Source organism: Spea bombifrons, chromosome 10 (assembly GCF_027358695.1).
Source record: "Spea bombifrons isolate aSpeBom1 chromosome 10, aSpeBom1.2.pri, whole genome shotgun sequence".
NCBI lineage: Eukaryota > Metazoa > Chordata > Amphibia > Anura > Pelobatidae > Spea > Spea bombifrons.
The window spans coordinates 9,187,939-9,202,656 of NC_071096.1; the positions used below are offsets into that span (position 1 = coordinate 9,187,939).

Here is a 14,718-nt window from a genome sequence, read left to right on the forward strand (position 1 = left end):
AGCGCAATGCATTGTGGGAGGTGAGGCGGTGACTGCTAACCAATCAGAAAGCGCGAGAAGGCGATTGGGCCAATCAGGAATCGCTTTGCTCAAGGTCAGTGGCATGATCTACCCTTAGCTGCCCGGCGTCAAAACATTCGTGACATTTGTCAGGTGAGTGTTGGGCACGGAGTTTTATGCATCTCTATCGCGTTACAAATACATGGAGTCTGATAGGAAATTATAGCTGCTAACATAACTATATGTAACTATATATATAACTATATATATATATAATATAACAATTTGTATATATCTCAATTCAAAATATTTTCATAGCAGGGTTACATTTGTTGGATTTGGTTACATTATTATTTTTTCTTTATTATTAAGGGTAATATTTAGTATAATATGGTATAGTATATATGGAAATGTTAATACTCAATACAATGGCCAGTATCATTCTGTGTGTATGTGTATATATATATATATAATTATTTATTGTTTTGTATAGCGTCATCAAATTCTGTAGCGCTGAAGACCATAAAGAGGCATTAGACTGTAAGCTCAATGGGACAGGGGCCTCCTTTCCTAATTAATTCATATCTTTAATTCATTATCTTTTAATTATATGGCACCAACAATATATACAGTGCTTCTTACAGTCCGTTCATTCAAAACTAGAACTGACGGACTAAGGCGAACCGATAGATCGGGGAAAGAGAGCCTGGCACGTAAGCTCACAATCTACAGTATAGCACATCCCTAGACAAGGGGGTCTAGTGACACCCCCACATGTTTCTGAGTGCCATCATGCCCATGATTGGACTTTTTAAGCAGGTTCACTGAGCAACTCTGTCCAGCTCTGGTACAAACATACCTGCCAGGCATCCCTCTTTTGTATGGACAGTCCCTTATTGGGATCTAAATTAGTCTGCTCTTTTTTAATCACATTGGGGTCCTTTAAAAAAACAAAAACAAACAAACACAAAGTATAAAGCAAATATATTTTCTACGTTGATACAAACCAGAGGCACTAACGTGTATCTGTTCTGTGTTACGCTGCGAGATCGATGCAAAAGCGACACGTCACCCCCATCTGAGCATCACGTTCCATTTTCTTTCTTCACCCCGGTCGCTTGTCCATATTAGTCCATAGGTAGTCCTATGTAAGTATGTTTCTCATTATCAAAGACCACTAGTTTATTATTAAGATGACTCCCCATTTATTCCGGGGGATACTGTCAGAACCTCTACAGCGGTCAAATTTCTCAGTGTTTTGGCCCAGTGGATTCAATTATTTCCACTCAAGACCTTTTCAGCCAGTCGCCTTGGTGAGTTCTAAGATTTCTGCCAAATAAGCCTGCTGAGATTGCGTACTTTTAACAGATAAAAATATAGCCATATTAATTTTGCTACTATTTTGGGCTGGTGGTGTCAAAAACTGTGTTTTCATTCACGTCAAACAAACTAGTTTTCTCCTCTATTAGCCCCCTAGAAAGTAATTAGGTGCTGATTTTGTTTAAAAAAAAAAACATTTTTTCTCCCTGTTTGAATTAAAAAAATGAGGATTTTTATCCCCCAATGTATCTTAAATTCCTTCATCATATTGGCCCCCCTGCTGGTGTATATGCATTTTTAATCCTCCCCAATTCTAGTGCCAGCATTTCAGTCCGTTCCGTGTAACGAGCAGGATTTGGACAGCTCTATCACAGTCGAGTAGTTTAAACAGTAGCGTTATTGGTACTAGACGAAGCTCCTTCAAGGTGAGATATTATTAAACCCGAGAAGGTTTTTGCATACGCTCATCTGCAGTGTTATCGCACGGAATCATCACACCGCCTCTTTCTGCAGTTCCTTGAAAATCCCGATATGAAGAATTTACATAAAACACGACCTGGGATGACTATTTCTGCTGTATGTTTTTATAAAGCATACGACACATTTTAGGGATAAAATAACACGGTGTAGTGAATCTTAATCTGAAATGACATTGGGCTGCCAGAGTGAGACTGCTGAGCTTGCAGTATAAACACCCCTGTGATGGATTTTCTACCGAAATTCTTTTCCCCTTCTATTTAAAGGAACAATAATGGTAAAAAAATGCTTATTTGAACAGCGCCTACTGTTTATTTTTGGTTTGTTTACAGCAGAACATCTTGCGTGTCTTTTCTTTACACATGGGGACAGAGCTGGAATGTTACGGCCTAAAATGTTCATTGTTATTATTATTATTTTTAATACTTAATAATTTTCCCAAGTGTCTGTTTCTCAACTCCCCCACCAGCTAATTTTTTAAAATAATGAATTTTAAAAAAAAATTAAATATCAGAAAACACAAAGAAATACAAAGAGCATTTTATAGCGTAATTTACTTGGTTATTAATTTTGTTTTGTGTAGGCTTCCTTTAGTAAGAATAGTGGGAAGAAGGGCATTGCACTTTTTTATTTTTGGCTCATGGTAAGGCAGACTGTTCCGGTGACTGGTTTCATCTGTCGTAAAATCTCCCGACGGTTTCTTTTTTTAAAGTATTATGTGTTATCATAAATGTAGTCCATCTCTTTCTTGGTTCCAGCGTATCTTTTGTAAACACAATTGGGAAACTGCCGGGTCATCAATGGCATTCATGTTCCTAATCTTCTTACTGGCGTCTGCCATTCTCCTCTCCCAAAGCCCCTTCCCTCATCAATTCTGGAATGCGGTGGCATTCGGTTCTGCCAATTAACCCATTCGCAGACAGACTTCTACAACGCTGCCTCTTTCAAACCCGTTGTCCTTCAACAGGTTAATAGTCCATAGTCAACAAATCAGATTAGCCGTGGAGTCACATGACTTGCTGGGCCTGGCAGTCATGTGACTTGGGCTTCCTGCTGTGGTCCATGCTGTGCATCGAAACAAGGTATTTGGGTCTTGAAGAGTTTGCAGCCGTAATTCCAGATTCATGCTGTTTCGTGCTTACAAAGAAGATGACTTCATTTTCCTTTATACGCCTAAGAATAAGATGAGAATCCAGATCTTCTTATACCAGCGGGGATGGCTTTCATAATCTTGCAAGTAAAGAGGTAGAAGTTTTGTAATTTTTTTTTTTTCCGCCCTGGAGAGCGGAACCTCGGAAGCCGGTTCCTATTTTTCCAATGCGGTAAATATCTATGTTTTGCAGTATTAACAAAATAACAGTAAAATACAGTTCTTCATGAGATTTTGGATTTATTTCAACAATACTCTCTAGTAGGCTGGCTTGTTCTGGGCCTAAAATGGAATTAATAAACCAGTTTTGCATTAGGAGGTATTTTCCGGAAGCGCTGTGTAGGCACCAGAAGCCTCGTGTGAATATCTGAGATGAAATGGTCTGCTTGATAATCACAGAATCCATGTAAGCTCTTGGCAGATCCTTCAATGTCCCGCATTTTTAGGGAAAAGGTGGATTTGTTGCAATTTCTGTGACGGTTCTTATCGCTGTAGCTGAGACAGCTACAAAGTTAATCAGGTTGTTCAAACGATATTGTACGTGCTAGATGTAATTGTGGCTATTCAACATCACGATTCTCTTTTAAAGCCTGCAGGGTAATGAGTTGGCACTGTCCGCCATACTTTCCTTCTGCACAGCGCTTCCTTAAAAAAGTGGAGCGCTGGGATATGACATCATATCCCAAATAGACAGGTCAGAGGAGTGCTGAAGGTAAATACGCCACTGCTTACCATAACTATGATATATACTCCAGTACAAAATCCCAGCACTAGGCGATGACGCAGCGCTGAGACCAGTTTGTTGTTATTCGGTAGGCTAGATCAGGGCTCGACAAACCCTGACTCGAGACCAGGGCTTGACTAGAAACCTATTCCTGGTGCCCAGGGTTTTGTAGGGCTGCCATCATGAATCCGGTACCCTATGCTTTCCTGTGGGGGTGTAGTGTAGCGGGTGTCATGAGGCTCTCAGGGGGATCGTGTAATACACGGCACTAGCCTTGTCGCGCCCCTACAGGAAAGCATAGGGCGCTGGGTTCACAGCAGAAGATAGGCAGTGGGGTGGCCGGTCTCCACAAGGTGAGAGGGGGAGTAGTGTATGTGGGTGGGTGTGTTTAGTGTGTAATGTGCGATTTTATATGTGTATAGTGTTAGCGTGTGTGTGTGTGTTAATGAGTGTGGTGCTAGCGTGTATGGTGTTTGTGTTACAGTATGGGATTATCATAAATTTATATGTCAGAATATAGTTTGTGTATTAGTGTATGGTTTTAGCATGTGTGTACATGAGCGTGGAATGTTAGTGTGTGTCTGTTACTGTATGGTGTTAGTGTGTAAATGTATGTTAGTGTGTAAATGTATGTTACTGTATGGCAAAGCTCAAGAAACCCCGGGCACCAGGAAAATAAAAACATGATTGGCTGGCTCCTAACTTCTCTAGCTCCTAGATCTAAACCAGACTTGTGGACCTCTGGGCTAGATATCAAGTTTTTTAAAAGCAATAGTCCATGCATATGTATTTTTTTTTTTAAATTGGTTTGAAGGATTTTGAGGAATTATAAAGTTGCCGAGTTAATTGATATGTGCAGAATGAGCGTAGCTGCAGAATGAGCGTAGCAGCATGTTGAGTTCACGACAGATCTTATCACTTTTATATTCTCTAAAAGATTAGTAGCACAAATGGAATAATCAACATATTTGGCTGTCATCTGCTGAGCAGAAAGGGGAGATCACAAGGTTTTTGCTGTGGCGTTGGTCTTTTTTTGTTCAGGCCCCCATCTGGGAAAGCCATCGTGTGTTCTCAGATGGAACTGTGGCTTGTTGTAATCTGCTTAGCTGCACCGCAGTTAGAATCTTCATTCCGTGTTTGTGTAATTTATAATTTTAATGAGGCCGGCGCTCTTGCAGGCTTTGAAATTTATTAAAACCTCTTCTGTGCGTATGCTTTTGTTCCTCGTTGATGGACTCGCCACGTTCAAAAGTGATGAATTTTATTTGTGGGCCTAACGACGACTGTATATCACCTTACTGCTCAATTGATATTTAGATGTATTTTTAATGACTAGGGCTCCCTTTTTCCCCTGAATTGTAAGAAGATGTTGAAATGTCTCCAGAGTAAGAAATGTGAATTTATAACATCATTACGCTTTTTGTGTAAGTTTGATTCATATTTATTCAATGTCCCTTTTTCCACTTGATTATCATTGGGGGTTCCATACATTGAGGTAGATAATATGTACCAATAACTTACAGTAATATTGTGTTACATCACACACAATCTATTGTAGCGTCCTCTTCAACGTGTGTTAGATACTGGTAGAATTTTAAACACTTCTTTTTTCTTTTGCTGGGAAGGAATGAATATATCTCCTGTACTGGAATAGTTAAAAGTACAATACCAGGTAGCATAGGTGACCGAGGCATTGAGGTTTAACAATTTCTTCTGAACATGAATCGGTTCACTGTCTCTTCTACCTCCTGTTTGAAAGTCTCATTTCTAGACAGAAAATGAAGGGCAATGTATCTCACAACCTCCAGTACTCTACATAGAAAACAAGAAGTAGGCGAATGAACTATGGAATAGCACCTTCTCAACAAAGTGGGATCTCCAGACCATTTTTTATAAGTTTTTCCTTAAAGGAGCAGGGACTATATGAATGCTCCTTTATGGCATTTCTAACAATCACCATAACAACCCCGCGCTCTGCGGAAGATTGCTTTAACTGCTCTTCGTAGCCACTTGGCTCATTGCGTTTTGCCTGTTTGGCAGACATGGATGCCACTGTGTCGAGTGAAATCGGACAGGACTCGCTCCTGATCTCTGGGGTACAACCAACAAGGTGGACCAAAGCCTCTGTGAAACGAAATAGTTTACCATCTAAAGAGTTGGTCAGATGGTTAAAGGGCATCAGTGGGGCAAACTATGTCCAGCTCGCTAATGACTGTGGGGGAAAAAAGTGTGCATTTATACCCCTTTAACACAAATATCTTAACTATCCCAATGTGTTAAATGAGATACGAGCTTTAATTCCATACTTTTTTAAGAAATGTATCGAAAAAATCTGGTCTTAGAATAATTCATGGGGTAAATATTGCTTATTTGTTTCCTTACGGAATCCTTATGCCAGAAACAAGCAATAACTCCGTAAAAAGAGTTTTTCTTCCTCATCTTGGTTAACAAATATATATTACAGTTTTACATTCTCTTCAGATTTGTTATATTTGTTTTTTTCCGGATATTTATATTTTATTATTCTTTGGCTGAATGGACAGGCCACTAAAATGTTTGTCGATTAACGGCTAAGCTGCTTTTGCCCAGTGACCCCCAAACACAGCATTTGCGACCAGTCTTTATATATCGGGACATACACAAACACTCGAAGGTAACTGGATCTAATTACGGTAACCGTTTCCGAGGACCTGCTTGGTTCCGTGGACTATTCAGTGTCTTTCCCACAGTGTCACCGAATGCTCCGTAAAGTCTAAATCCTCGCATTGATTCCTTAATTTTATTATGTTCCCCGTTGTAATCCGAGATCACAACAGACAATGTGCTATTTTCCCCCGGACTTAATTTCCTCCATCTCGTTTGGGCCACATTATGTGCAGGAAAGGAGTACAATTCTCAGAGGGGCCGTCGGTGATGGATGTAATAGGGGGGATTTATTAGGACTAATTTATGTGAATGTATTTTGTCGTCGCCAGAAAGGGCATGTAGTGTTTCATCTGCATCACATATTGTGTGTTGCAGGCAGTCTATAGAAGACAAGGCAATTGCATATGGATATTCTCTTGATATCATTCAGTTGCTGTGTAATCTTATTATGCAAAGTTCTAATCTTCACCTAGAGTGAATGCCTCTGGGTCAGAATATAGTCATATTACGGCTTTAGAGGTCATGTTTTGTGATCCTTGTCTTATTCCTCTAAGTAGATCTGGGATTTAAAGGGTATTCCCCAGACAGTCCGATAGATAGACGGCAAAGCCTGCTGCCTGTTTTTTTTTTTGGAAGACGAGACCAATATGAGGTCCCTGGTAGGATTAAACTTGATTTGTAGCTGTTGGATTTCTTAACAGATGTATTATTGGACAGGGAATAGGGGGCCACCAGCGCGGTGAGATTGGAACACGATTGGCATTATCGGGAAGTCGTCTGGCTGCTAAAACAACAGCTGCATGTGGATTCGACTTCTTTCAGGTGAAGCTCCTTCCAGTCATTTGGAACGGATAAGATGAAAAGAAACCTCGGCGATAATTTTGATGTCTGCAAGATTTAGTACCAGTGTAATGGGATTAGCGGTAACACCTTCGGCGCGGGGAAAGCCACCTGGCGCTTTAACTGGCAGCAACCGAGAGCAAATCCGTTCCCGTCTCTTGGATGTCATTCATGGGGCTCGGAGCGATTGCTACCCTGCGTGCTGTGATTAATTTCATAAGAACAAATCAGGTGACGGAGGCAGCGAACGTATTCACAGCGCTATACGGTCAGAGTCTGGGCCGGCAGCGAGTAATAACGGCTCTATTTCTGCATACTGCTACATACGTGTCCCAAATAGGCTTCGTCTTTTATCCGCCTGCGTTCTCCGATCACGGTGGGCATGAGGGGCGCTCGGCCGCCGGGCTTGTGCTGGTCACCGTTTCAGCTTATTTTTTTTTAAATTAGTGCTGAATATGTTTCACATTCTTTAAATCTACCCCAGACTTCATTGTAACCGCTTTATCCCTACAGCGTTATAGAGAACTCACTTCAATTTTAACACTTGGTGGGGCCAAAAGATGAACTGACCAAGGAAAGAGATGTTACCCCCCCACCCGCCTTGTATCCCAAGGGTTAAGCAGGTGAATTCCAAGGGTTAAATATTAAAAAATATAATAAAAACAGAAAACATTTATATCAATTACTAAATAGCGGGTATATTGAGTGTTTTTGTTCTGCAGGGAATTGCATCATTTTGGTATTTTGTTAACTTAGACAGGATTACCTGGGTGTTTGAGAGCCGTAGTAATCGGATTGTCATGTTAATCTTTACCCAAACTCATTTTCTTGCTGGAGGGGCTTCCAACGATCTGAACAATGTCTTGGTGGGATATAACTGGCAGAAAGGGGATTATTATTAAGTGTATTTTTTATTTTTTCCCCACTTCCGGACTTCATTAGTACTAGATATTGCTTTTTAACTGCAGTTGAGAGCTTTAGTGAAACAGTCTGACGATTTCTTTTTCAGGTAGCCCTCGCTATTGTCATTAAGCGATTCGGAACATGTTCTGTATGTGTATCTATCTATTTAAAATACGTTCAGACCTTTATTTTTTGATTCCTAATGTTTTTCCAATTTTCCCTATCCTTTTCATATTGCTATTAAATATAAATGTTAATGATAATAGAAATATTTTTAATTCAAAGTATTAAATAACCATTATAAAATAATTATGCAGCTATATCAAATGTAATCTCCCCCTGGAATACAATGTATTCACATTTATTTAAAACATATATTACAATGATATCAAGTTATTCATAAGTTTCATCCATCCCATCCCGTTAGAGATCCATGCCCAAAGACCCCTATATATTTTATTTTCTTATAAGCATATTAATATTTTTTTCTGATTTTTATTTATTTTATTTTCTTTTTCCTTCCAGGGCTACATCTTCTAAGTACAACGTAACCATGCTGAGAAGGGCAGTTGGAAAAACCTTGGGCTTCCTCGGGTACGCTGTTCAGTACGGCTGTATAGCTCATTGTACATTTGAGTATATTGGAGAAATAGTAATAGTAAGTATCACACAGGCTAAACTTCTAGTATCCATTGGCTATGCTCATTTAAAAACACTTACACTTAAATACAGCATTAGAAACATCATTCCCAGTACAATTAAATGTCCAAATCGGATGTGGAAATAATTATTTAATTTGTGTAAAATATTGCCTTCATAACGTTTTCCGGGAAATGTTTCTTTGTTGTGATTAAACTTTCAAAGGAAAGAATAACGTTAGTGCTTAGACTAATCTATTTTGTCAAAAACAGAATGTATACAAAAATATTGTGTAGCTTTTTTTTTTTTTAGCACCAGTTTATTGGGGGTAATAAGATATCGACACATTTGATTTCACTGTGACATTCATTTTTTTTTGTCTTGTAGTGTTCTGGACCTTCAATGGAGCCAACTATAAGGAATTACGATGTTTTAGTATGTGATAACTTAAGTCGCCACTTATTTTCCATTAACAAGTAAGTAAGCGCAAGAATAAATAGCTACATGAAAGAAACATTTTACGCCAGCTGTGTACCCCTTATATCAATTTTCAGTTTGCACAGCTCTGGAATACCTTTTTTGTTACATTTTAAGTTTCAGTGCTTCTAGTGCAAGACATTAAACTGTAAGAAGAGTTAAAAAGGGTCTTCCATTTCAGGGGGACGCCATGTTTCTAGAGAGATATATATCTGTCTGTTACTTGGCCAATTCCCATTTTTCTGGCAGTTTCCTAATGGCCACGGTGACATTACACCAATAGCCAGATACTGACCGGTGGATGTTTGCTGCCAGCACGAGCAGCTACTAGACACAAAAGATGAATAACTCTATACCAAGGGGGATCCCTGGCTTCAGGCAGATGCCTCGATACGCTCTGCTGGATAAGATGCATAGCGGTGCCAGAGAAGTGTGCATCGATCTTCTAACCTACGCAGCACTATTTGCTTTCCTCATCTATGTTTCTGAACCAGTGATGTGTGCCAAATAAGCTGCTTCAGAGCCTCCAACAACTCTATTAATCGTACTTAGAAATTACTTTTAGTAGAGTAAAGGAAGCATAGTTTAAAAGGACACTTTAATGCACATAATAGCTGTGCGGTCACTTTAAATGTTTGAGCTGTCCCTGTTATAAATGTATGAGGGGATGCAGAAGAATCCCCCATATGCGTTTGCACCCTCTATCTATTTTCCATGTACAAGTTCTGATTGGCTGAACACATATCTGTGCGCTCGATGTACTAACCTCTAGACAGCTCCAGCACCGGCTTGGGGAACGCTTTACATAGGGGGCAGCACATGCGCTCAAAGCACTCCCATTGATTTCAATGGGAGCGCTTTCCTGCCACTGATTGGCTGCTTGAAACAGCCAATCAGTTTCAAGAACAAGAAGAGGACAACAGCAGCTGGAGTTTCTACCTAATGTAACTTTTGTTTAACAAGGATGTTAAACTCCGGGCCCTTTAAGACTTTGTGTAACCAAATCATTGATGGGGGATCTCCACGTTTTTAAAGCTCAATATTCGGCCCCTTATCTGGGCGACATTCTTATTGATGCTTGTGAAGCAGGACAGTTTCCTGATACGTTTCTAATGAAGGTCTTCTTTACTTTCCCCCACCTCCCTTAATCTTCATCTGTCGGTGGCAGCTGTTACTCCGTTTCAGGCTAGTAATATGGGGAGGGTAGAGTCCCGGCAGAGCTGACATCGTTACCGTAGCCTTTCTCTCTGCTTCTCCCCGCTTCGCTGGTGCAGCGCTAGCTCTGGTCCAGGCTTTGGCATGTTATCAGAATACCAGGTGCAGCTCTCCCCTTTACGCGTGCTTTAAATATATATTTTTTCATATATCTCTCCCTTTTAGAATTCTATAATAACAGTCTGTATCTAATGGTTTTTGGATGATTTTCTAATGCTTGTTTTTTGGGTTTTTTTCCTCCAATTACATAGGGGGGATGTTATAATTGCAAAAAGCCCAAACAAACCAAGTATTAACATCTGCAAGAGGGTAATTGGATTGGAAGGCGACAAAGTATGTACCAGCAGCCCGTCAGACCTCATCAAGAGACACACTTATGTAAGTACTACGCAATGTGCACCGGTCCATGTGCACTACACTTTGTTAATTTAATTCAGATTCCCGGCCCTCTGCTGCGGGAATATCCTTGCTCTCTGGGAATCGGATCTCGCCTGAGACATACAACTTTTAAAGAAATCATCGGAACACTTTTTGTTTCTTCTGATGAATAAAAATAAAAAAAGTAAACATCGATGTGTTAATAGATGACATCTGCTTCTCTTTAGGAATCTCTTTAAAGATGCTGTACTATTTAGCACCTAATGCACCACCCATTCCTAGAAATAATTATTTCATCATGTAATACATTGCCTCATTCGTAGTTTTGCCAGGAACGATTGTCATGTGACTCAAAAGCAGGCACTGGTGGTTAACATCTGCTGTGGTTTATTTGCACAGTGTGAACACAGAGTGTGATTTAATGCTTTGCCTCAGTGGAACAGCACCTTTAATTATGCTCTAATGCCTATGGTGCTTTCAAATATATATTTGTATTTTTAGAACACTTATATTCATAATATAATATCATGTATCGTTATCATTAATAGCAGAGCTTTTCTAAACTCTCAATATGGAAGCTAACTTCTTAATACATATATAATGATCAAATAAATATTTGATCATTTTGTTAATAAAGACTTGACATATTGGTTTTAAACCATACTATTGTAAGACTAAAAAATGAACTAATCAGGTATCTGTCCAGCTCCCTACACAAGGTCCCTATATACCGCAAACATGTTACTATGGTAACTTTCTAAAAGTGATCAGATCTTTATAATAAGCGGGTAGCTCTGCTTATGGAGTTCTCTCTGACAAAGCACTAGGATACGTCTATTTCTGAACCATGCTTGTGGTGATCCGTGGCAGGGCGCTGCTAGAGGTTCATCTTGGGTCTTTGTATAAATCTATTAACCATTTGCTGTAACTTGATGAGATCCCTCCGGTCTGCCGACAAACGTAATTCTGAAGATAAATAGCTCCTTTTTCTAGTATTTAAATGTTGGAAACTGGCTTTCCTATTGCAATTGCTACTGAAGAATAGCCTAAAACAGGGGAACTGTAAAAGTGTGCAAACCTCATTGTGTTGAACTGACAAACTGGAACGGATTTTGTTCATAACTACATTTGGGGACATTCATACAAGCCTTGGCAAGCATGCCTAAAACGGAAATGTTATGCAGGCTTGTTGGCCGATTGAGGGATAGCTTTAAACGTACTCCAAATGGCTTTTTATTATTCCCGTCCCGCACCTCTATAAACGTATGCTCGGCATGAGGATCACGTGGCTGCTCTGCCAGAAGAAGCCATTTGTATCGAACTTTCCCCATTGATTCTCAAAGGTGAAAAACCCCCAACTATCGTCGTGCTTTTAAGTCTTGTGACTTTGTGAATGACATGCTGTGAACCCAATCAAACTGGTACTATTCACTACAACTTAGTATCTGTCATCTGATACTGTCAACTCTTTGATCATATTTCATTTTAATCAAGAAAGGTAACACCTGTGGTTTATTCACAAAGACGGCTTTTGCAAAACGAGCACCCGCAGGCGATGAAGCAATTACATTTGTTGCCTGTTCCAATGTGGTAAGCATTTAAATAGACCTCAGTAGGGATAGCCGAGAAGGAAAGATTTACTTCTATTATCTCGGCCTGAGATTTTGGGTTCTCGCATAAGCCTCTCGTTACCTGTTTCCCCTTCTCCAAAAAAAAATAAAGGGAAAGAAGGGAAAAAAACTTTTGCACTTGATTTAAATGCAAGTGGTATCCAAATTTCAATCCAAAAGATACAAATGTCCTACTGCAAAGATAAGTAACAGAAGTTCTGTTGGTGGGAATTCTAGGACAGTTGGATAGAATATAGATATATAAGTAGGAATATCTCCTACTTATGGAAAAGAGCTATCGTGACTACATCAGTTGGTTCATTAAAGGAGTAGCAGAGGGTCCAGTTTCACAGGGATCGAAAGAGAGGAAAAAAGCTCAGGAATTCCTCGCTGGGCTGTATTGCTGTAAATAATAGATCTCTCTCAAATATTTATTGTGGTTGAGTCCCCCCCCCCATTAACTTTAAAGGGTAGGGTTGGACTAAAAGAGCAGTTACATAGTTATGGAGAAAATATTTCATTTACACTTTTGTCTTACTCTTCTTTGAAAGAAAACGACAAATTAACTTGTTTTATTACTATTTCAGTCTTTATCGTTCGTACAGTAATATTTGCAGCACATATTAATGTGTAAATGGGTTGGTCACCTTGGGTTGCCCAGCTTAATTTGGACTTTACCTCCCATCGGCATTAACTTCGGGCTGCCGGTTCGGGGAGTTAAAGTCCAGTGATAGTTGGGTGATTGCAGGTTACCCTGCCCTGTCCTAAGGTCATACTCATTAGCACATATAGGGAGATCTCTCCTTCCTGATGGACACGATGGCAGTGTGTACATAGACTGAACTGTGATCTTAATTAGAACTTTGACAAGCCCACTCCGATAAAATGATGAGATTATGTGTAATTGGTGTCACAATCAATTACCATTTAGCTCATCAGGAGCCTACTAACAGGTCTGGCCTTGGTTACGGCCTCGGGATGTTGATGAGTGTCTGCCCTCTTCATGCTGTTACTGTGACAGGAGGGCCGAATTTCAGTCAACATCCTAATGACCTCTTTTGAAGTCTAATAAATTAACGACCCAACCATCCTACTCTAACCTCCTTATCATTGTCCTGGTGTGTTCAGAACAAATAATAAAATGGATTCATTTATTTCTTGTTTGGTTATATATGTAATAGGGACGGGCTCAAATGCTTCGCTGGGGTAGTAATTTTTAGGTGTAATATCCGAGGAACTTTTCTCATTGGCTAAAACGGTTTGCTTTCTTTGTCCAAATGTTTTTTTTTCCCAATCATCAAATTTTTTTTTACATTTTTTTTCTCCCCTTTTCGTTATAGGTTCCAAAAGGCCACGTTTGGCTAGAAGGTGACAATTTAGAAAATTCCACAGATTCCAGAAGTTATGGACCCGTCCCATATGCTCTGATAAGGGGCCGGATTTGTCTTCGGGTAAATAGTCACTTTAACTGCTCCGCTGTGCATGTTCTTTTTTGTATAATATGCTGTTAAAATGAATATTGTCCCGCATTGTATGCAAGCCCAGGCACTGATAGCAGGGAAAGCCAGCAATGAGATGGAGCCCAACTCCTGGCTTTACTAAGCCTGTCACGATGAGATGAGTGCTTATTCCCCTCCTTAACAGTTTGTTGCTCCTCACATCCACTATTTATAGGGCAAGTCTGGCACAGATCAATGATTCAAACACAGGGTCTGCACCTATATGTAGGTGAGTTTATTAACTTCATACCTTCTGGCGTTACAGGCTACCAAATATCCGGATATACTGCCATGCCTTGCACCATCTTGTTAAAATATTATTCTACCCTTCAGGCTCCACCATAGTCATAGCGTGAGACGCTTTGCAAAGAGCCCCAATTAAACGGCATTCTGCGTATTTTCTGTTACAGATATGGCCTGTTCATTCATTCGGCGTGCTGGAGGACAGTCCCACGGGGCGCATCGTGCAGGATAACTGACGCTAACGTTTCCGCGTTAGTATTTTAATGTCTTCTAAAGAAGATTCTAATTATTTATATCAATGACTTTTTAGATTTACAATAAATGTCTTTTTACTTTAAGTGTTGTGTATCGTCCTGCTTTATTTTGGGGTATTTCAAGTAACACTCGAGCACTGCTTTAAAGTAGCAGAATGTCTGGGTTCAGCTCACATACATGTTATTGGCTCCCAATGTTCCCATTGGGAATACTACAGAGCCTTGCTTAGAAAAAAAAGCCCCAGCCCACAGACCACAGACAACACCAAAGACGTTGACCTCCCTGACCTTTATAACACCAAACAATCTCTTTCTGGGCAGAAAAAAAAGACTCTCACAACAC

General features: G+C 39.9%; 1 protein-coding gene across 2 annotated transcripts; it reads left to right on the forward strand.

The window, feature by feature from the left end:
• Positions 1-102: 102 nt before the first annotated feature.
• Positions 103-14,459, forward strand: IMMP1L (inner mitochondrial membrane peptidase subunit 1). Of its 2 annotated transcripts, none has more exons than XM_053448845.1 (6): positions 103-153; positions 8,586-8,718; positions 9,087-9,175; positions 10,643-10,769; positions 13,720-13,830; positions 14,289-14,459. In XM_053448845.1, the coding sequence occupies exons 2-6, from the start codon at positions 8,614-8,616 to the stop codon at positions 14,355-14,357; spliced, it is 501 nt and encodes a 166-aa protein (XP_053304820.1). In that variant the 5' UTR covers positions 103-153; positions 8,586-8,613; the 3' UTR covers positions 14,358-14,459. The 2 variants fall into 2 exon arrangements, with proteins under 2 accessions (XP_053304820.1, XP_053304819.1); XM_053448844.1 differs by lacking the exon at positions 103-153 and adding an exon at positions 2,953-3,042.
• The last annotated feature ends 259 nt before the right edge of the window (positions 14,460-14,718 follow it).

Bases quoted from the DNA above. Each gene is read 5' to 3' on its own strand.
- IMMP1L (XM_053448844.1), top strand. From the start codon at position 3,014: ATGGCTTTCATAATCTTGCAAGTAAAGAG. The intron at 8,719-9,086 runs GTAAGTATCACA...TTTGTCTTGTAG, and splicing joins ATATTGGAGAAATAGTAATA to TGTTCTGGACCTTCAATGGA. The intron at 9,176-10,642 runs GTAAGTAAGCGC...CCAATTACATAG, and splicing joins CACTTATTTTCCATTAACAA to GGGGGATGTTATAATTGCAA.